General features: G+C 42.3%; 3 protein-coding genes across 7 annotated transcripts in view; all 3 read right to left on the reverse strand.

Annotated features, from left to right (window-relative positions):
- Window positions 1-2,214: 2,214 nt before the first annotated feature.
- On the reverse strand, window positions 2,215-9,093 carry rbm15b (RNA binding motif protein 15B). Of its 3 annotated transcripts, XR_003797215.1 has the most exons (3): window positions 6,775-9,093; window positions 3,290-3,394; window positions 2,215-2,409 (listed from the first exon to the last, which is right to left on the reverse strand). XR_003797215.1 is itself a non-coding variant. In XM_029247638.1 (2 exons), the coding sequence occupies exons 1-2, from the start codon at window positions 8,812-8,814 to the stop codon at window positions 3,377-3,379; spliced, it is 2,058 nt and encodes a 685-aa protein (XP_029103471.1). In that variant the 5' UTR covers window positions 8,815-9,093; the 3' UTR covers window positions 3,273-3,376. The 3 variants fall into 3 exon arrangements, 2 of the variants coding, with proteins under 2 accessions (XP_029103471.1, XP_018602251.2); XM_029247638.1 differs by lacking the exon at window positions 2,215-2,409 and having other exon boundaries at window positions 3,273-3,394; XM_018746735.2 differs by lacking the exons at window positions 2,215-2,409; window positions 3,290-3,394 and having other exon boundaries at window positions 5,683-9,093.
- A 1,111-nt stretch (window positions 9,094-10,204) lies between these two features.
- manf (mesencephalic astrocyte-derived neurotrophic factor) lies at window positions 10,205-12,713 on the reverse strand. Of its 2 annotated transcripts, none has more exons than XM_018746832.2 (4): window positions 12,475-12,713; window positions 11,768-11,889; window positions 11,540-11,681; window positions 10,205-11,164 (listed from the first exon to the last, which is right to left on the reverse strand). In XM_018746832.2, exons 1-4 carry the CDS (start codon window positions 12,560-12,562, stop codon window positions 10,980-10,982), a joined length of 537 nt encoding a protein of 178 aa, XP_018602348.1. In that variant the 5' UTR covers window positions 12,563-12,713; the 3' UTR covers window positions 10,205-10,979. The 2 variants fall into 2 exon arrangements, with proteins under 2 accessions (XP_018602348.1, XP_018602356.1); XM_018746840.2 differs by lacking the exon at window positions 12,475-12,713 and adding an exon at window positions 12,181-12,360.
- A 4,837-nt stretch (window positions 12,714-17,550) lies between these two features.
- dock3 (dedicator of cytokinesis 3) overlaps window positions 17,551-21,016 on the reverse strand; it is a 197,212-nt gene continuing 193,746 nt past the window's right edge. For both annotated transcript variants that reach the window (XM_018747099.2, XM_018747107.2), the window contains 3 exons: window positions 20,488-20,607; window positions 19,644-19,726; window positions 17,551-19,067 (listed from right to left, as the gene is read on the reverse strand). In XM_018747099.2, coding sequence (XP_018602615.1) covers window positions 18,531-19,067; window positions 19,644-19,726; window positions 20,488-20,607 — 740 coding nt within the window. In that variant the 3' untranslated portion in view covers window positions 17,551-18,530. The remainder of the gene's footprint in view (window positions 19,068-19,643; window positions 19,727-20,487; window positions 20,608-21,016) is intronic.

Here is a 21,016-nt window from a genome sequence, read left to right on the forward strand (position 1 = left end):
AAAAAAACAAAAAGGACTGCTTTCAAAAACGAAAAGTGTACTTAATTAGATTTTTACCATTAAAAATTCTTAACGAAATATGCTAGGCTAAACGATGCTGTTTGAAGTAACGCATAAAGAACAGCGATAATGTGAATGAAAGATCTATGTGCATAATACGCTGTGGTTATTAAAAAAATGCGTTTTTGCATTTTCCTTATACGAGCATTACATCGGAGGCAGAAAACACCTAGGGCAAAGTTTTATTTCCTAACAAATATCTTTTTTCTATAATATATTGTGTAGGAACCTTAGCAGAACCAGTTGTGAACTGGGGTAGCAGGTGGTGGGGTGGTTAGAATCCCAGGTTTGAATCCCACCTCCACTTGGGGTACCCTTGATCACGGTACCCTGCTGTATAAATGGGAGAAACATAGTTAGTAGCATGTAGAAAAATTGTCACATAGGAGACCAAATGATAGTTTAGAAGTGTTTTTAAGTATTTTTCATTAGATGGCTGTCTCCTGACCACTTTGCCTGTAACTGGCAAAGTAGTTAAAAACAAAGAAGGACAAAAGCCTCGTTGTCCGCCTCAGTAACCGTCCAGACTTCAAGAAGAGCAGGAATTTAATGCAACATTTGTTTTTGGCACAAACCACAAATGGATTTATTTTGGGCCGATCAAAGCTGTTTATTTCCCGCAATGTTGGTTCGGTCGTTTTTTAATTTTACATCTGATTTATAGCGCCAGAAGAGCGGGGTGTTTTTGTGCTCGATTCAGGATGCATATTCAAACCTGATTAAGGGTTACAAAAAATATATTCAGGCCTCGTTTTAACCTCCTTGGAGCAACTTAACCCAGTTCAAGTAATAGTGCACCCCAGGCTAAAAGGCACAGAAATGCAGTTTTCACTTGAGGCTTTTCAATCTTATGCAATGTATCTGAGCCGCATGCAAGCCTGTACATATTTTTCCTTTAATTGCTTCAGCCCAAATACAACAATTTGTTAGGGGATTAACATTTATCATAAAAGCCATCTTAATAAAAGAGACAAATTACTAAATCCATTTCAAAGCAGCTACGCCCTCTTTGTAAATTCTCTCCAAACGTCCTCAAACATGACCAAATATGTAGATTTTGCGTGAGCAACATTCATTTGTCATCTGTGTGGCAGTGAAGATGACGATCCACATAGGCCTATCCATCTTTAACGATGGGTTCAGAACGTACAGTAAACACGTCCTTAGCGTACAGACAAGTGCTCACTGTCTCCTCATATTTTACTATTCTTTTTTGGGTTCTTGAAGAACATTACAAAACGATGGCAATTGTGATTATACCGCTTTCCTCATTCGCATATCATTAATTCTGTCCATTGCTATCATGGAAAGACCTTTCACTGTATTCTACCTGAGACTGTAGGCCTACCCCAGAAGGAAGAGATGGGAATGAAGAAGAACAAGGGCAGTATTGACAATTCAACAATTGAAACTGCCTCACTCCTCATTCCGGCCATTTGGTGGTAACGCACACCAGATATCTAAAACCAGACATCTGAAGGTTCTTGGGTCAAGTTCCTGTGTGGTGGAATAAGGTCCCTCTCTCCCTCAGAGCTACTGAATCCCTCTCAACTTTGAAAGGGCTCAAAACAGATCTCGTTTGGATTCACTTCTGTCCTGATAGCCCATGTGTTGCATAAAGCTTCAATGCATCATCTGAGAATAATAATAAAAATACTAATACATTATTTATTCATTTGGGGGTGTGGTGGCGGAGTGGGTTGGACCATAGTCCTGCTCTCCGGTGGGTCTGGGGTTTGAGTCCCCCTGGGGGTGCCTTGCGACGGACTGGCGCCCCGTCCTGGGTGTGTCCCCTCCCCCTCTGGCCTTACGCCCTGTATTACTGGGTTGGCTCCGGTTCCCTGCGACCCCCATATGGGACAAGCGTTTCTGAAAATGTGTGTGTATTTATTCATTTAGCACTTTTCTCCAAAGTGACACATCTCAGAGAAAAATACAATAAGTGCACAAACAATAGTAGTAGTAATAATAAAAGTAACAATAATTCTATTAATCGTATATGTAGCTACTCGTGTAATGTGTACCTCGGAAAAACAGCGGTATAGATTTCTCTCTCTCTGTTGTTGAAATGCACTTTTGTTTACTCTGAGTTGCATATTGCTTTGGAGGAGAGCACCTGTGAGATGAATGAATGTAAATATAAGGTGTCTGAAGTCTTGGGGTCTTCCCTCTGCGATGCCATCTGCTCATGGCTTTGCCTGAAAGGTGCTTAGGCAAACACACACACAAATCATTTTCTGCCTTTCCAGATGTAGTATTTTCTCCACTTCCATTCAGTCCCACACGACAGTCCAGGTCCAGCCTTGTCCTCTCACATCAAAGGTCTTTACTCTTCCAGCGCAGGCTGATCTGCATGTAACACACATACAGCACATTAGATCACTGCATCACAAATGGGTAGGACAGCTACAATGGCCTAATGCTCCATCTACGTTGACCATGCAGGGGAGGGAATTTTCATCGATTTTCCTCTTAATGGATATTATTGGAGACTTGATGATTCTGCATTAATATTTCATTTCCATTTCCCCCATTTCCGGGGGATGTAAGAGCTGGTGCCGGCTTACAGTGGGCAGCTTCCAGTAAGCCAACTGGAGTTGCCCAGGACACTGAACACCACCCAGCGAGACCTCGTCTCAGGGCATCATTAATCTTGCAAGTTTATGAGAGCAACAATTAGGCGTCTGCATCACTTTAATCAAATATGCAGGATGGAAAGTGAACCGAGGGTATGCGTCCGATCAATAACACTGAAAGCGTGGTGCACCTTCCAACTGAAAGGATACATAAAGCAGGATATTTGTCCTCAGTCCAGCAACAAATGTTTACAAACTATAAAAATGTATGAAAATGGATATTTTTCTAATCTACAGTTACAAAGGAGCTGTAGCAGTTTTTTCTGCCTTAACCAGCTTATTATTACTGTTTATTATTCTTCATATAGCTGACAACTCTGTCCAAGGCAGCTTATAAGCCAAGATATATCCTCTTGAGACTCAACTATTTGTTTTTGTCCACTGCACAGGACACGTCTTCTAAACTGCATATATTACAATGCCAAGTCTTAACACACCTTAAAAAGGACAGTCTTGTGAGGAGCTTGAGAAGCTCTCCAGAAATCTATCCAAAAAATCTTTTGCTGGGTCTCAGGTTATACAAGACAAAACACTGTAACATCCTAAGAACAAAGCCTTAATGAGTTAAAAATGTACCATATAATGGTCATGACCTGTTGTACTGTTAATGCCGGTCATTCCGCTGCCGCTGACACGCCTTTTCTTGTTTGCATGTCAAAGTCACCACTGACCAGATTTTCTTATCGAGGCACAGGATTCTGTAACATGGCAAGGATAACACCATTTACTGGCTTCACTTAACCAACTTTTAAAAGAATATTTCTAAAATACCTACTGTGAAAGCACTGCCAATTCCTCCTTTTATGTACTTGTCATTATTACAGCCAAAAACACTGCAAACAATTTGCAACAATGATATCAAATGGTATTACCATTTTGTTTGCACAGATGGATTTATAATAATTAGAAGAACACAAAGCATACCTTGCTATTTTTTCAGTCATTTAAAGTTGGTTTCATCATTCTGGTACAAAAGAGAGGAATAGAAAGTGCACCACTTTCCCTTTATTACAACCAGTGGGAATATGTTCCCCTTGTGGCAATTACCCATTGCTTTGAATCTACATAAATGTATCAAATTCAGCAAATTGGACCTAAAAAGCAAAGATTTAAAAAAAAAAAAAAAAACAGTGGCACTCAAGGAGTGAATTACCAAGAGATGGTGGAGAGGCTGCAGTCTTCATAGCATTACTTAGATAAAGGTATGAAGGTGGGAAATATACAGCAAAGAGATGTAGGACAAGCCTGAAAACAAGGCCAGAAGCCTTCGTGAGAGTATCTCTTCCTGTTTTGATGTCACACACCAGAAGCTCACGCTTTTTAGCAGAGCTGTTTATTTCCTCGTGCCACCCCCACCCCTCAAGGACAGACATGCACAAATCCTGTAAGCACCAGGAGATCGGATTCCCCACTGTCCGTATCTCCGTACAGGAAAATCAATTAAGACCAGAACCCCCCCCGCCAACTTAGATGGGAGCACTCCTGTCTGGGGGGGGGGGGGGGTAATCCAGTGGGAAGGTCAATCATGTGGTCAATTTTCAAGGAAGTTTCAAGACTGCTTAATTGAAATGTAACTACAGGAATCTTCTTCCCATGGGGTGAATAACTGCCAAAACTTTTGGCAGTTCTTACTGTATTCCCAGCTGCAGACAAACTGAATCATTTAACAACAGCGTGAATTAAAACAAAGCAAAGTTGCACATATGTACATTTACATTTCACAACCAGTCCACTACTGATTGTGGTCCAGTTACAATTTACCATAAAACAACAGATACCATTTAGTTTTTAATTCAGCTTACTGTGACGTGGCCTCATAGAAGGACGACGCACACTAGCATCAAGCATGAACTGTCACCATGTGAATGTCCTTCGCTCAGTAACCTTGTCTATACTGACCCCTAGTGATTACAACGTACTTTAAAAGACAACATTGCTCGTACACTTTTTATGATACCAACACCAGGGTCCAGTTGCCTGGATACTCTATCAGGTAACTATGGAAACAGAACTACTTCTTTTTGCCTACTAACAAACTAATGTGCCTTTGCAAACAGCCATTATGCAGAGGATTTCTTCTTGCAAAAAAACATGGGTATGAGACAAAACACCCTTTGAAATGGTTAAAAAGAGTTTACTGAGTTCCATTCAGCATACAGATCAAAAAGAAAAACATATCAAAGCTGTAAAACAAAAGAGGCTATAAGGTTACTTTTCATTTCTCCTTAAAGCCCACTGTAAATGCTGCTGAAAAGTGAGAAGGAAACAGTTTGCATTTTGTGCAATGTGCAAAGGCTGAAGGTAGTTGTAGTGAAGTTAATGAGAAGCCTTGGCAATGACCCTTCTTTTGACTAGTCAAAATCCTGGCTTCCATTTTGGCTTTTGTGTAGTGTGACAGGCTGGACTGAAGGAAATCTTATTTTCGTAGTGCTTCCATACAAAGGTCAGTGTTGACCTTCAACTTGTCTGTCAGTTCACCTATCTTGCAATTGCTCTAAACAAGTTAGTAACATCAATTTAAAACAGTCTGCAGTTGCAACATGTGGCAAAACAAAAGAAAAAACTCGGATGGGATAAAGAGGTCTCTGTTGTTACAGCTGATAAAACATTAAAGGTGGTATTAGGAGAAGTCTTCTTGGTAAACCCCAACATAGCTTAACTAAGATTGTAGTGATAATCCTGGTCTTGGCACTGGTCATTCACATGACTACTGAGCTGAAGTTGAACTCATATTCAAGTTACATTTATCAGCAACTTACAGGAAAGATTAAAAAAAACATCATTAAATGTACACATTTGTAATAACTGCACCTCAGAGGTAGTTAAATCTTTACATATCTTCACACTTAAATGCTTCTGTTCAAAGAGAGCGTATTAAGGTTGAACACATCTTCCTAAATGTCAGACCTACTATCACAACAAATGTTTACATTCCATCTGCTGTAATCATATGTAAAGGAAACAAAAGAAGTTTGAAGTACAGAACAGTTAGACACTGACATTAACTCAGGCAATAAACCCAAGACACAGTACAAAAAAGATTTAAAAAAAACAGGCTCTTGGAATCGCCCCCTTATTCACTTCAATCTAATACAAATCCATTAAACTGGATCATCTGAGAAAATATAAAAACTTCCAGCATGCAATACTTGAAACAAGTTTTGTTTTAAAATTGTACAATTACAAACAGCATTAATTTCCGGAAATTAAAAAATGAAGTAAGAAGGTCGTCGTTGTAACTATATTTATACAGCTGAATTTCAGGATGGACTCATGAAAAAGTGTCATTAAAAAAACTATGTTCTAGTGTTTCTCAGTACCCAAAGACAGGGAAACTACTTGGTCAGTTTCTTAAAATCGCCAACCCCCAAAAGTACATGAACGCATTCTGTTAAAAAGCAGCAGCGTCCTCAAGACACTACTGGAGAAGGAACTCCAGCTTCCGACTCTCTCCCCGAGAAACCACAGGAGCTTATAAGCTGAATCTCTCTAAAAACAAACAAGAACAAGGAAGAGCAGTTCCTGCAGCGATGCCTCAAACTGAGTCCCTGACAATAACTATCACCAGATGCTCCTCCTCAAGCTTGCCTAAAGTCCTCAGAGCATCCTGGAGGTACTGCTGGGAGAACTCACAGGGAGGGAAGGCATACAGCATTCCTCCCGTCTCCCGCTCCTTGACGCCCCCTAGCGGAAGCCCAATCACTCCCGCAGCCTGTTTGTTCCTGAGGTAAGTGACCAGATTCCGCAGGAGCCGTCTCTGCAGTCCAGGCTCGGGAGGCGATGCCTCCTTGTCAACCGGGCCCTGCACGGCGAGCAGCACCGCGTACCCGTCCGGGCTGCCCAGTTTTATGCGCCTGGTCACCTCATCCAGCTTCGGCTGATCCAGGCGCAAGCGCTGGGCGATCTTCAGCTGCATGATCTCACCCCCCTGGCCACTGTTGTCCTTCATGAGTGAGCTGAGGAAGGTAGAGCCCCCTTCCAGCATGTGCATATTGGTGGGGAAGCAGCTGTTTTTCAGGACAAGAACACCCTGCCACACACAAGTCAGAGTCTGGGCGTACTCAGACAGGGTGCTCACCTTCTTGTCAGCCTTCTGCCCATCACCTGGTGCGTCCGCCTCACCCTCAGTGACACGGTGGTTCCGTTCCACCTCTGCTGCTTTCTTGTGACGCTGCGGCGGATCATGCCCATCTGGCGCTGAGCGATCCTCACTGGAGTGGTGACTGCCATCAGGTGTCAAATCCCTTGTCTCCCTGGTCTCTGTGGCCGGCTCAGAGGTCCTGCCCCTTGGTCGGTCCGGGCTGTGGTCAGGGGTTGTTGCTGCTGATCCTCGCACCTTGGGCCGAGCCCGCTCCTCGCCCAGCCGCTCGCTAGAAGTGCTTCGGCGTTTGCGACGCTCCTCCCAGGCCTTCCCTGTGCCACGCTCACCCTCTCGCTCCTTTGCCCACCGCTCCCTACTGCGGCTGCGTGCCCGTCCTCGACCAAATGCCTCCAGGTTGTTGCGGCGCTCCAGGTTCTTGGACGGGCTGGTCCACTCCTTGTCCGGCAGGCCCCTGTCCCGCTCCCGTTCGGCAAACAGGCCATGAGTTGGCGTGCGGTCCCGGGCCCTAAGCTCCCGTTCCAGGCTACGGTGTCGAACATAGCCGTCCGCCAGCAGGTCGTAGTGCGCCGGGAGCACCGCGGTGGGTTGGTACTGAGCTGGGTAGCCACGTGCCTCTTCAGCTTTGGCAAAATCCACACGCAGCCGGCGCTCAGGACCGCCCAGTGGGAAGCCACGCATCTGCGCACAGGCCGCCTGGGCTGCATCCAAGCTCTCGTACTGGATGTAGGCGAAGCTGTCACCCTTCACATAGTCGATGGTACGGATGCTGCCAAAGCGATCAAACTCGCGAGCCAGGGCTGCAAGAGAGGTGCTGGGGCCAAGCCCCCCCACCCAGAGGCGCGTTGTGGGGTTGGCCTTCCCGTACCCGATCTTCACCGGGTTGCCGCCGATTACCCGGCCTTGCATGGCCACCTTGGCTCGGTGGGCCATGTCCAGGTTCTGGAACTTAAGGAAGGCATAGGCGCCGCCTTGGCCCCGAGCAGGGCGTTTGATGACCACCTCCTCGATGACGCCATACTTTTCAAAGCCTCTCCGCAGCTCCACTTCCGACACGTTGTGGTCGAGGTTGCCGATGAACAGGTTCCTGGTGGCTCTCTGGTCGTCCTCAGGCTTAAGGTCCTCCTCAGGCAGCTGGTAGGCATAAGCCCGCGCCCTCTCGTCTAGCAGGCTGTAGTAGTCCAGGGCCCTCTCCCGCTCCCGGCTCAGCCCCAGGCCCTCCAGGGTGTAGTGCCTCAGTCTGGCATCCCGGATGCTGCTCCCCCCAGGTCCCGGGGACAGAGACCTCTGTCTGTACTGGTATGCTCCGTGCAAAGGGATGTATCCGAGGTCGGGCGGCGTGCAGCTGCGGCGCCGCACGTACACCGGTTCCACTTTAAGCGGCCGATCGTACAGGACGAGCCTGCCTTTCGAGCGCCTCGCCTCCTTCGCGTTGTCGGAATGCCTGAAGTTCACGTAGGCGACGCGGCCCAGCTCCGGGGTGTGGGACAGCTTGACGCTGACATCACCAAACTTCTTGAACTCGTGGAAGAGCCCATCCTCCACATGCTCGTCAGACAGCTGCGAGCCCAGGTTGCTAACGAGCAGAGTTTTGTACTCCAGGGCGGTGGCGCCTCGGCTGCCCAGGAGCTCCACCGCCGCAGCCGCCGCCACCACCTTGCTCTTTGGAAGCACCGCTGTGGTCCTCAAGGGCGGCCGGCCGAGCAGGCTGAGCTCGTGGAGATGCTGCCGCTGGTGAGCATCCGCCGCGCCTGCGCGGTCCTCTCTCAGACTCAGCCGGGGCTTCTCCGTCTCCCCGCTGCGGCTCCGCGCCTGGTGCTTGTGGTAACTTCTGCTCTCCGCCAGCAACACGGCCAGCGGAGGAGGAGGCGGGCCGTCCTCCCGGCGACTGCCCTCCCGCTCTCGTTCCCGCTCCCTGTCGGCGCGCTCCCTCTCACGCTCTCTGTCGCGGTCTCTGTCTCTAATCCGTTTACCTGTAACTCTCGCAGGACTCGAGTCCCGCTCGGCCTGCCTCTTCATTTTTTTTTCTTCTTTCTTTTTTATTTATTTATTTTTTTCAAATGATGCTCAAACTTTTTTTTTTTTCTGGCGCCAGCGAGGATCGTGCACAGCTCTCCGAAAGAAGTTCTCTCAACTTCTTTCAAATTTTTTAATGAAAACCGGTAGCGCTTAAAATAAAACGTGTACGTTTGTCATACAACGATATTCTGTATTGTTTTTAAATGTTTTCTTTTTAAAAAAAAAAATTTAAAAAAAAAAAAATCTAGCTAGCATCACTAAACCTGCACCTAAGCCGCCATCTTGGACAAAAGGAATGTGCGCGCTCCGCCAGTGGGCGGGGTTAGTGATACGTAGCACGTTGCACTCCCGATGACGTCAAACGCAACAACTGGCAAAAGCTCCTGTGAAACAGCTGTTTAACGTCAGTGAAAACTATACTCTAAAAAAGCTTTTGTAACAGAACGTAGATTTAGAGTCATTTAGAAGCATAGAAAAAAAGTTTGTACATTTCATTCTTTCTTCACTCAGTTCTTAGGATTAGTACACGTTTTTTTTTTTCCTACAAATAAATTACTGTTATTAATACTATATTTATTATAGCTACTGTTTAATGTTTCTTTGCAGAACTACTGATTATCTCCTGTGTTTCTTTATACCTTTTGATTCTTCCTATGTTATCACATGAATGAGACAACCCTGAGCCCCATCTGGTAACTGGATGCCTTGAACTGTCATTACAAATATATTAGTAATAATCACAATAATTACACATGGAGAAACTTTGCATGGCTGCTGTTAGTTTACTAGGGAATGTGGTCTGAGGTAATATTTGCATCAAATAAGTGGCAAAGTGAACACTACAGTTTCAGTTTAATTGAACACAGTAAAATCCAAGAAGACTGGATCCACAGTACAGGCATATGTACTTTCGCATTATATTAAAACTTTTTCTCAACCAAAAAATGTATTAAAAAGAGAAAACTGCCTGTTCCAATAAGAATATTTCCACAGCAGTAACAATTTGGATTGAGGAAAATCAGCACCATTTGACTACTTTGTTTGGTATCTGTAGAATACAGTGAATCGTTTTCCAATCACTGTTAGGGGGGGAGAGAATACACAGTTCCCAAGTTGTGGTAGGACCACACACACATACAAAGAGCTCTGAATTGTACAACCCATTAAGTGTTCAACAGACATGTTAGTATAAACATAAAACTCTAAAAACCCATACTTTCAGTGACGTCATAACACTACTGGGTGATTCTGGAACTAAAAGTCATTCATTAGGGGTGGGATCAAGGTACTCACATCTGTGGACTGAGTTTGAAGGATTATATAAGGCAACTTACTGGAAATCACATCTTAGATTTTTAGGCCCTATAAATGTTAAGGTGGTACACCTATTAAAAAAAAAAAAACCCTTCCATTATATTCTTACACTGATATATTAGCACAGTTTGAGGGCTTTTTGTATCTGTGCCACAGTACCATACAGTATCTATATTTACTCTGCACTAGGGTCAACATTCACAACCATTTCTGGAGGAATAATTATTTCACACTGCTTAGAATTATTCACTTGCTTCCACAGACATACGCAAAAAGCAAATGTTCAAAGCAATGCAGCTGTTCTTTATTTTTTATTTCTAAAATAAACATGCATATAATGAAATTTATCAAAACCTATTTTAAAAAGGATCTATGCCTCGAGAGAATCCAAGTAATTCAGTTTGCAGCTCTGTATATAAATATCAGCAAGTCCCCCCCCCCTCAAAGATGTGCTCAGACCGTTCTTACTCATTTACTTTCAAGTTACGGCTTTGTTTAAAATTGTTTTGAATACTGAAATCCCAACCCTAACGAAAAAAAAAAACACTAAGTCAAATCCCTACAAAGCTTAACAAAAGATGGCCTTTATCAATATGATCTGCAATTCAAAATGCAAAAAAGACCTCCACATATTTTACAGTGGAAAAAGTATTACCCAACTTTAACATGGTATACATTTTTGATCAGTGTAAATTCAACTGCATTCCCCCCCCCCCCTCATGGTTTCAAATCAGGAAATGTCCCATCAGAAAGAAAACAGATTGTATGGTCCAAACATCGCACAACAAAAATGGTGCGCAAACAATTTTAATGCCTCTGGCCCTTTCCCCCTCCCTTGGTCAAAGTGGTCATTACAAATCTGTCCGTGCTTTCGCCGCATTGGGCGCGTACTTGGGCATGAGTTCGTTGATTTTGCGGATAAAATCTGATTTCTCCACACAGCCTTTGCATGCCTCGCCCCATTCTTCCAGGATCTTTTTTAAGTCTTTCACCTTCAGCTTCTTTAGGTCAACAGAGGTCAAGTCCACTTGCTTTTCTGTTTTAAAAAAAAAAAAGAGAAATTGTCCTGAGAAGATTTTCCTGACTCCCTGTCATACAGTAAGAAAATGCAGGCTGTGTTTCTCCCAAAACATTAAATTATTAGTGTTTAGACAAGACACACGGTGGCTTCCACATACATAAAGAATAATGTAAAGGGTTTTCCCCCCTTACAATTCTGTATAAAGTGAACAAAAAGTTGATGGATGCAATACAGATAAGAACAGCCTTAGTTAAACTGTTCCAGTTTTAAAATTATAAGGATTAGTATTATATGTATAGACAAGACTTCCATTTGTGTGACACATACGGAAAAAACAGTCTGGCTGACAACCGCTTATGCAACATCAAAATTGGACAGCTTTTGGCTTACCATATTTCAGCTCGCAGATCTGAACATCCTTCTTCTTCAGCTTCTCACAGATCTTGTCCACAGGTATGTGAGAGCTCAAAGGTTTGGAGACTTCATTTGTTATTTTGGTGGCCGCATCACTGGTAGCACCAATGTAGTAACACTGAATGATCATAAGATGATATGCTTAATGCTTGAGCCCCCAGTGGCTTCAATCATTTGATCAAACTGCATCTCTTCAAGACTTACCAGCCTGTTCTCTTTCCCCTTGGCATCCTTACAAGTCTTGATCAGCTCATTCTCTATGGCTGCATTGTTCAGCTCCTTTCCTTTCAGAGACTCATAGAACCTACTCAAGAAGCTCACACACACTGAGCGCGTGTGAGGGGGAAGGGGGTAAAATTGCATTGTTAATCTAATCAGACATGATCAAGCTAAATGACTACAAATTCACATACACACACACATTTATTGACAATCTCAAAAGATGCAGCTGGAACTGGCCACTGAACTTGATTCTAGAAGATGCTACTGGTGGAGGATCTGTAACTACAGCAACTAGCTCATTCAGAAAAAAAGACAACTACATCATTTTAACAATGGGGGGGGGGGGAGCTGTACAATCAATCATTTACAGCCTTAAAATATATGTTTAGACTTACTTCATTCATAGTTATCAGTATCACCCAATAGCTGGCAGATGATCATCATGTATGCAGAATCATGCCAGCTCAGCCTCAGTAATAAACAATAGCTCATAACTATTCTATTTGCGAGTCATCCTTAGGACCTACTACTGTCTGAACTTCAATGGACTTTTCAAAGGCTAACAGTAAATAGAGCAATTTCAACACTATTCTCAAAACTGGAGTCTGAAATGATAATAATTTCACCTATAAGTTATATATATATAGTATATTACAGTATCTACCAAGAGAATGAAGAAACTCTCTCACCTTCACACTCCCCCTCTTTTAAAGCTTCGCTGCTACCTGGGACCAAGGCCAGGGCCAAAGCTACGGAGAGACCACTCAATCCCAACATTACCACTGATAGCTACGAGGATTTATATGAGAAATGAAGGAAAAAGCTAGTGCGCTTGCTTATTTAACAATTTCAGACTCCAACGCGCCTGGTGTTCGCCGGTATTCTACACACTAGCGCCTAATGTTTCGATGGAGCAAGGCTCTTCCGCCTGGAAACCCCGCCCAAGGAGAAACGCGATTGGGTTAGACGATAATAATCAGTCCAGTTTCCGTGAAGCTACTTGCTATTTCTCTGAGAATCCATGCAAAGTTAACGCCGATTGGACAGATATAGTATATTCGCGGGCCATGGTCCAGTTGGCGCCTTTCAATTGGTTAAAACAATATTATAATATTGCGCAACGATGACGTATTATCTAATGCAATTCCGGTAACACTCAGAATGATCCCGCCCCACCCCATAGGGACGGTACAGCATTGCGTCTTGAACCGTGTAGCCTTACGGGAGCTGTAGTTTTTGATTACTTTATTTGAATTCGCGTTTAACTACGGTATTTAACTATTTATTTAGATATAGCATCTGTTTACAACCGTCACATGTCATATTGCTCCGTTTACTTACAATAAAGAGGCACTTACCCCTGATTTACGATGGCTTTTTCCCATACTGATCAGTCAGAGGTTGTCTGTAGCTATACTATATTATACAATATATAGTATCAATAACACAGAGCATTCATTCATAGCTCCAGTTATCACCTTACTTCAATTAATCAGTATATATATATATATAAACCACTGCTGAATTAGTTTCTATAGATTCCTTCAGCTGACACCTTTTTCCAAAGCAATTTACAATTTGTTACACATTTAGAGATGGGTAATATTACTAGAGTAATTTTAGGGTTAGTACCTTGCTCCAGGGTATTACAGCCAGAGAGGGGATTCAAACCTCTAACCTTTGGGTCCAAAGGCAACAGTACTAACCACTCTGCTACCAGCTGCTCGATTATTAGATGTTTTTAGATGATGACTATGACCATTACCAATCATTGTTGAAGTCTAAATATGGGAACTAACTGCATATGTACTTGTTTCTTTTGTGCGATCAATACACTTCAGCAATGATAAAATCAGATGTTTGAGACACAGAAAAAACGGGGCAGTGGGTCAAAAGAAATGGAGGCTTCAGTGAGTCCATAAAACATTTTTAATGTTAGGCATTATTAATGAATTCCACATCAAAGCGGTTAAGTGAGTAGGAAAAATGTGTGTATTTACATCTAAAATCCACATCACAGTTTATTCATGCTAGCACAATATATACAAGAAAGTACTTCCCGAATGCTTATACAAAGGGTTTCTTTGATAATCTTCAAACTTAGCTTGTCCACCAGATTTGTCTTCAACGCAAAATACACAAAAGAACAGTAATGAATAGGCATTTTGAAGTCACATACTTTTTGTTTGTTTTTTAGTTTTTAACACATTTACATCATAGAGTACAATGCAGACAATTAATCACAATCTATACATGGTTTGCCCTTCTTAAACTTTATAAATATGCAGCTTTCGGAAGGATTATTTACATAAAGTAAAGCCAGACAGAATGGTTTTAGGAACTGTGATGATACTCTGAAGGGTTTTCCCCCTACTATACTTCAGTATTCCATATTTACAATGGCATCTGAAAATGTGTTTCTCAGTTTATTACCCCACCACAACCCACATTATCCCCAGGAAGCTTACCTTTAGCTCAAAATTGTGTTATATTCAATATACACCCGACTCCTGAAACAAAATGTAATGTTCCCACCCCTTGTCAACTGCTTCCAGTCTCAGTCCGCACACACACACACACACAAAAGAAAAAAATTGTAAACTTCAGACTCATTTTTTTCTTTTCTGCTTTGTAATAATTATCTCTAAATATATTCAGAAGTCCAAAAATTATTTTATTGAAGGAAAACCTGATTCTCAAATTCAATCATTCTTTCTCTGCCATTTATCTGTCCAAAGCTACATGTGAGGAAGACAGGTCTTATTAGCTCTGTCTGACCTTACACAGTTAAATCTGTTTCACGTAAGCACCTACTGCAGAACAATTAAAACTGTCATTATTAATCATCAAAGCAATGGCCTTTTCGTATTTCCACCACAGTTATCAATTATAACGCAAAAGGAAAAATGCAGAAATCAAAAAGACTTAAATCACCACAATGCCTTTTTGTTTAAAATATGTAACTTATGTACAGAGATTTTACATTTGATTTCAAAATGTGATGGTGTGAAAAATTAATCCAGAATGATATTTTTACATTACACTTTCAGAGATCAAAATGTTGTCAGCACTTCTACAGTGAAATAAATTTTTAGGAATATGTTCAAACTCCCTTGAGATACATTAATGATCACTAGTTTTTAGTAGATAAATAGATTGAAATTTCAATACTGCACATTGCTCAGAGAAGCAAGTAGCCTCTAGTTGGTTTCAAATATTTGCAAGCAAATAAGTCAAGGCCACAAAAACATATTAAAACTATAACAGTTTCAACAAAAGAAAAAGAAAATTAAAATATGACCAGAGTAATAGAAAAAATCGAAAAGCTAAATGATACAAACCAGTGATCATAGAAACAAAAAAAAAACAGATGGTATTTTTAAACACTCTGAAAGTTGAATTTTAAAGGAATTCTGACATTGGCGCAATTAACATTTTACAATAAGAAAATAATATCAACAAAACACTGAAAAAAAATTGATTTTTCTGTTTTTCCACCAACGGAGTCCTATTTCATTGTAATAAAGGAAACGTGCTTTCACATTACATTACTCCTTTTCTTACTAAGACCAACAATATTAATCTAAATGCTGTCTGCGACATCTTGGTAAGAAGCAAAAAGTCAAACATTTAAAAATGTTCCAAGGGACTTTGTTTTCTCCAACAGAAATTGTAGTTGCTTTAATGAGAGTGCTGTTAAATACATTAGGTTTGATTGCAGCAACATACAAATACACCATACCTATTAGCACAATTAAAGCCAGTTCTGCTAAACAGGCACTGAGAAACTGAATGGGTGGGTACACTTCTACAGTGGCAAGATGCAACACAGCATCGCTACTTAAAGAAATTGATAAAGCAAGATTGGTATTCCAGTGTCTGTTTGAGGGGATTATCTGACTAGTAATGCATTCTTCTTTTTCCAGATCGAGTAAATTGATTGGTATCGAACAAAAACTGTACACATATCCACAACACTCCTCTCTCTCAAAATGTCAAACCATACAACAATGAATCATCAACATGACATTTATCCAAAAATAAAATATACATTAATATGAAAAGGACTCCATTGTTTTGACAATTTTCAAGTACGGTAAGGGTTACATACAATTTCTATTAAATGTATGCATATCATGGAGTGAATGTTAAACATTAGTTTCTAACAAATGCAGTATATAAGAAGCCCTGAAGGAAATTAATCAAATAACAGTTGTTAGAGGTCAACCATGTAAATCTTAATGAAATGCACAAATGTCTGTACTCTTACCATACACAGAGGCAAATACATGTGGACAAAATCTCCCTTCCATCAACAAAGCACTGCGGTAGGAGATGAGTAAAAGACAAACCCAAAGAGTATATTATAAAATAACACATTTCAGATCCCCCAGTAAACCTCCTTTACTGGTGCTTGGGGGGCAGAGGTGGGTGACTCATAACTGAAGCCACTGTCACTCCTCAACTCTCCATTTTGGAATAATGCCCTTGAAAAATTAAAGTTGATACTATTTCAAATGTCATCTCTTGTCTGAAATAAATTAGCAACTCAGAATCCAGTAAGAGAAAAAAAAAACTATATGTACTATGTATGCTATATTATATGACATAATGTATAGAAGAGAGAATAAAAGAGTCCAGCAGAAGAGTGATCCTGTAAAATATAGGTGGAGAAACTTTCTTCTTCCTCTCAACTGGGACATCCATGAAGTTTGCAGAGCCACATTCACAACACGCCAGTAGAACCAAAAGCTCAAGGAAGCAAGATGAACAGCAGGATCCACTGAACGTCCACTGAAGTAGCTATTGGGTATCAAGCAGCACTTACTAGTAATTTTTTTTTTAATAAGCAGGTTCACAAACGGTCGCAGCCAATTTTCTCATTGAGAAGCAGGGCAGATGATGCTGATATCAAACCCCGAGCAACCAAGTATCAATATTCAGCAGATAAGAGTTGTATACCAAACAGAGATTACTATATAAAGTGAGAGTTTCGTCACAGTCTAGCGCAACCCCATCTCAGCTGCTACCTGCAGAGAAGCAGGTAAGGTCAGGTGAACTGGAGAGCAGTATCTAAGGAAAATAACTTATTGTTGCACTAAAAGAGAAAAAAGTCATGCACACATAATAAATGTACAAAAAGTTTAAATTGAAAAAGTTAGAAAAAAATGACATGTACAGCAGTTAGTTATTTTGTTTGTTTAAACAATATCCTCCAGAAAATATCTTCCCCTTTCCCATGTTCCAGTGCACATCATCAAGCAGCTAAAGGGCATGCAAAGCCCCCGTCTTGCATATATTTCACACAGAGAACCATCCGTCCTCCTCAGTCTGTTTATTCACTGTATATAATATATCTATGTATATAATAAAATGTGGCGGTCTAAATTTAATCTCTTAAAAATATATATACTTTCCTTTATTTTCCACCAACTAAATTAAAAATAATTCAAATTCACAAAATAAAAAGTAGCCAAACTTTAAAGTGACTTTTTTTTTTTTTTGAAAAGCCTTTGAATTAGCAGTCCCTTTAATGTTCTAAATCATAAACTGTTTGGTGGGTGGATGATCTGCGCTTTTGCAGCATGGCAATAATATGGTATAATAAAGCTCAGCTAAAGTCTGAAAGCCTCTTACAGTGCTGGGGAAATGTATCTGTCACAATGAGCATTTCAAATGCTGTCTGAATATTTTCAAACGTATGAACAGCTGGTCAACTGGTCTGTTTCTTAATTATTGTGTTTTTTTTTTGTTTTTTTTTTTTAAATTCACCAACCTGCAGTTGTTTTAGTACTTGTGTGTTGTTGTTACAAGAAAAAAATAATTCAAATGCAACTTAAACACTACAACTTAAATGTAACTGAAACCCACAAAGTTTTGGATGAAGTCACAAAGACAGCCATGTGTACTTTTATTGTTTTGCAGCATTCGAAATCTTTGAAAAAATAGCCACCCGCTTCTTTTGCTTTTCGTTTAATATTTAAAGTATATATGGACAAGACATGTTTGGAGATATAGAAGGAAGTGCTTACGGGCTTTTTAAATTATTAACAAAACTGAGTAAATTATAGCTAGGTTATGACTAAGGTCTTCTTCTAACATCACTATTGTGTTTAATTTCAAATTAAAAAATAGATGTAGGATGCCAGTGCATTCAGTGTAGTAAAGATAACAATGGCTTTGATATTCAAAGCTTATACAAGCAATTAAAGAAAGAGAACCAGGTGTCACAAAAGAATGACATTCAAACACCTTGATTCTGTGTTAGCAAAGGACATAACGCTTAGGTGTTCAACTGCATCTGAACAACCCACTCATAACACTGCACCAAAACGCTGAAATTTATCTCAGACATGTTACGCCAAACCTATTAACAAGATGACCAAAAAGGAAACCAGTGACCGATGCTGAAATACAGTACATCCTCACCCCAGATGCTGAGCTCTTTCTACACCGCAAGATCTCCTCCTGTTTCGCATACACAAACAGGCAGGGTAAAAAAGGTGACAGAAATGTGACAATGGCAATTTTGGCCCACTGTCTGCATGAATAAAGATATTTTCAGATGTGTTTACATGTCGGAAAGATTGGAATGTGATGAGCACTTTGAAAATACCAGAAAACATGTTGGAGGACTGGATGTAAACCCACCTCTCCTGTCACATCCCTTTGGGCTTATCCATTTCCCTAACCTGTCTCCAGAACCGTTATGCCTGCAAGCTTTTCCCCCTTCCCTGTGGCCCCTCTACTCCTCACTGATGCCATGCTCCCAGGCCACCTTGGCCTGCTCCTCCTTGTTGCTGAGCAGCGGCTGGGAGATCTTGCGTGGCATGGGCATGGGCCGGGGTATAGGCCGGAGGTCCTCTTCAGGGATGCAGCCCTCTCGCAGGTAGGGCTTGGGGGGCAGGGCTGGGGGTGGATCATGGTGGTAGTGTGCGTGGACATGGTGGTGGAGGTGACCTTCCTGGGGGGAGGGCACCACTCCACCAGGGGCTGAGTGACTGCGGCATGGCGGAGGCTTGATGGAGTCGAGGACGTCAGGCTCGGACACGCTGTAGCGGACGGGCAGATACGGTGACTCCACATCCTCGTCTGTAGTCCAGGCCTGGCTGGGCATGGAGTCCAGAGTATCGGTGCGGGCAGGCGGTTCGGAGGACTGGCCGAAATTGCTCTCGCTCAAAGAGGACACGCCGCTGCTGGCACTGCCCGACAGTGTGGAGTTACTGCCATCCAGGCCGGACTGTGGGCTGGTGGGCGAGGCAGGTATGGGGTGGAGAGGAGACTGGGAAGGTAAGGGTGGAGATACAATCGCACAGTGAGATGCAAATCAGCAAGGGTACAGATTCAGTGTATTCTTTAAAACGTTACTTTTACACAGATTGGAAATATTATCTCCTTTTCCATTCTGTTGACATCCACTGATGTCGGAACAGTATGAATTTCCGGCGACGTGACTAGGTACCTTGAGCCTGACTAACAAGTAAAAATGCACCGCAAGCTTCAGACCGGACTTATGTATTTAAACACATACAAACGACTGTACAGAATCAAGTTTTTGGCCATTTTCCACTGTATTTTTAAAATTACTCAAGCACATTGTTCCAACCATTGTTCTTTCCAACAAAAGAACAAACCACTATCTGGCAACATCTACGTAAGGGTCAACAGCGAACTGCAGCTCTTCCACTAGGACGCCGAGCGGCACACACTAGCACAGGCACACGCTGACACTTCGGCATGTTTGCGAACAGCACAGCACAGTTCGGGCTCAGACTCGGTGAGAGAACCGTGAGCGAGATGCACGGGTTGAGGGTTTCGGGGTCAGGGGTCTTCGGGGTGAGGGGAGGCAACGGGGTACCTTCCGTAAAGAGCGCGCGGGGAGAGCTGGAGGGAGGTCGCTGATCTGGTGGTGGAAAGCATCAAAGTGCATCGAGAAGTGTCCTAAAGGGGGAGACATAGCAGGACAGAACAAGGGTTGGAAAAAGACACACAACTAACAGTAGATCTGGAGGAGGTAACGAGATCCTTCGATGAGCTCGTTCGACCTCTGGGGGTGGGGATGAGGGGCAGGTCGATGATGGGGACAGGAGGTGGAAGGGGACACAGCTTAGGTATTCCCCCTGGGTGGTCACTTTCACGAACACACGGGACATGACAAACATCTACAGTACAACACAAAAACGAAACTTAGGGAAGGGAAGAAGAAAAACTTCCAAGATCTGAGATGTCAAAGAACATAAAATGAGACACAACAATATGAATGGTTTCTGAAGGCAATGACTAATGCTTTGAGATATCTTACTAGGGATTACTTCTCTCCCTCTCCAACTCTCTCTCAAACACACAGACAAACTCCCCTGAACGTACAGTCACACCTTTGAGCAACACTTTCATCATCCTAACGGTGAAGAAAGCCGCAGATGAAATCGGCACACAATGCACACGTTACAGTATCCAGACCAGCATCTCTCTAAAGTTATATAATTTACAGTAGGCAGACGCTTCTCGTGTGTTTCCCCTAATATTTTTTATTGTAGCGTGAGACCAACGAGCTAATATGCCCAAGGAGTAGTCCCTGAGATGAACCAGACCAAAGCAAACAAGTGAAAAAGGTAAGCAGCATGAAAACGCCTATTTGATGCAGATGGGTGGTTCATGTACGTCCCCATACAGGGTGGCACAAGAGAAGGTGGGGGTCTTACCAGGGGGTAGAGTGCGGGGTGGGACCGGCGGCACCATCACACTCCCCACATGGGCAGAGAGGAAGGGCAGTGCTTCCCTGGTTCCGCTGTCCAAACTCCAGCTGCTCGGAGCTGCGAGAACTGCCAAAGACACAAGCATTTCAGGCTCAGCGGGAACACTTTTTGATCCGTAAAAAGAATGAACACTTACATGATGCCTCATGTATAGTTATAACAAATTAAAACGACAGAAAACAAACAAAACATCCATATTATTAAGCTTTACTGGCTGTGAGATAGTGCTAGAGACTTCGGATTCACCAACAAATTGAGGTACGACTAGACTCGGGTTAAAAATTGTACTCGTAATAGCCAGTGTATATGGGAGAACGCATCGCCCAGAGCTTCTTCACGTAGATTTATGGAAGACGTCATGATTTGTATAATCTCGATAATGCCACCATGCGTAATGAAGTCAACGCTCAAGATGGAGCAGAAGCACAGTGTATGCCCCAAAAGGCAGTAAACCGGCCTGCTGTGTCTAGAAAAA

This window comes from Scleropages formosus, chromosome 22 (genome assembly GCF_900964775.1).
Source record: "Scleropages formosus chromosome 22, fSclFor1.1, whole genome shotgun sequence".
Lineage (NCBI taxonomy): Eukaryota > Metazoa > Chordata > Actinopteri > Osteoglossiformes > Osteoglossidae > Scleropages > Scleropages formosus.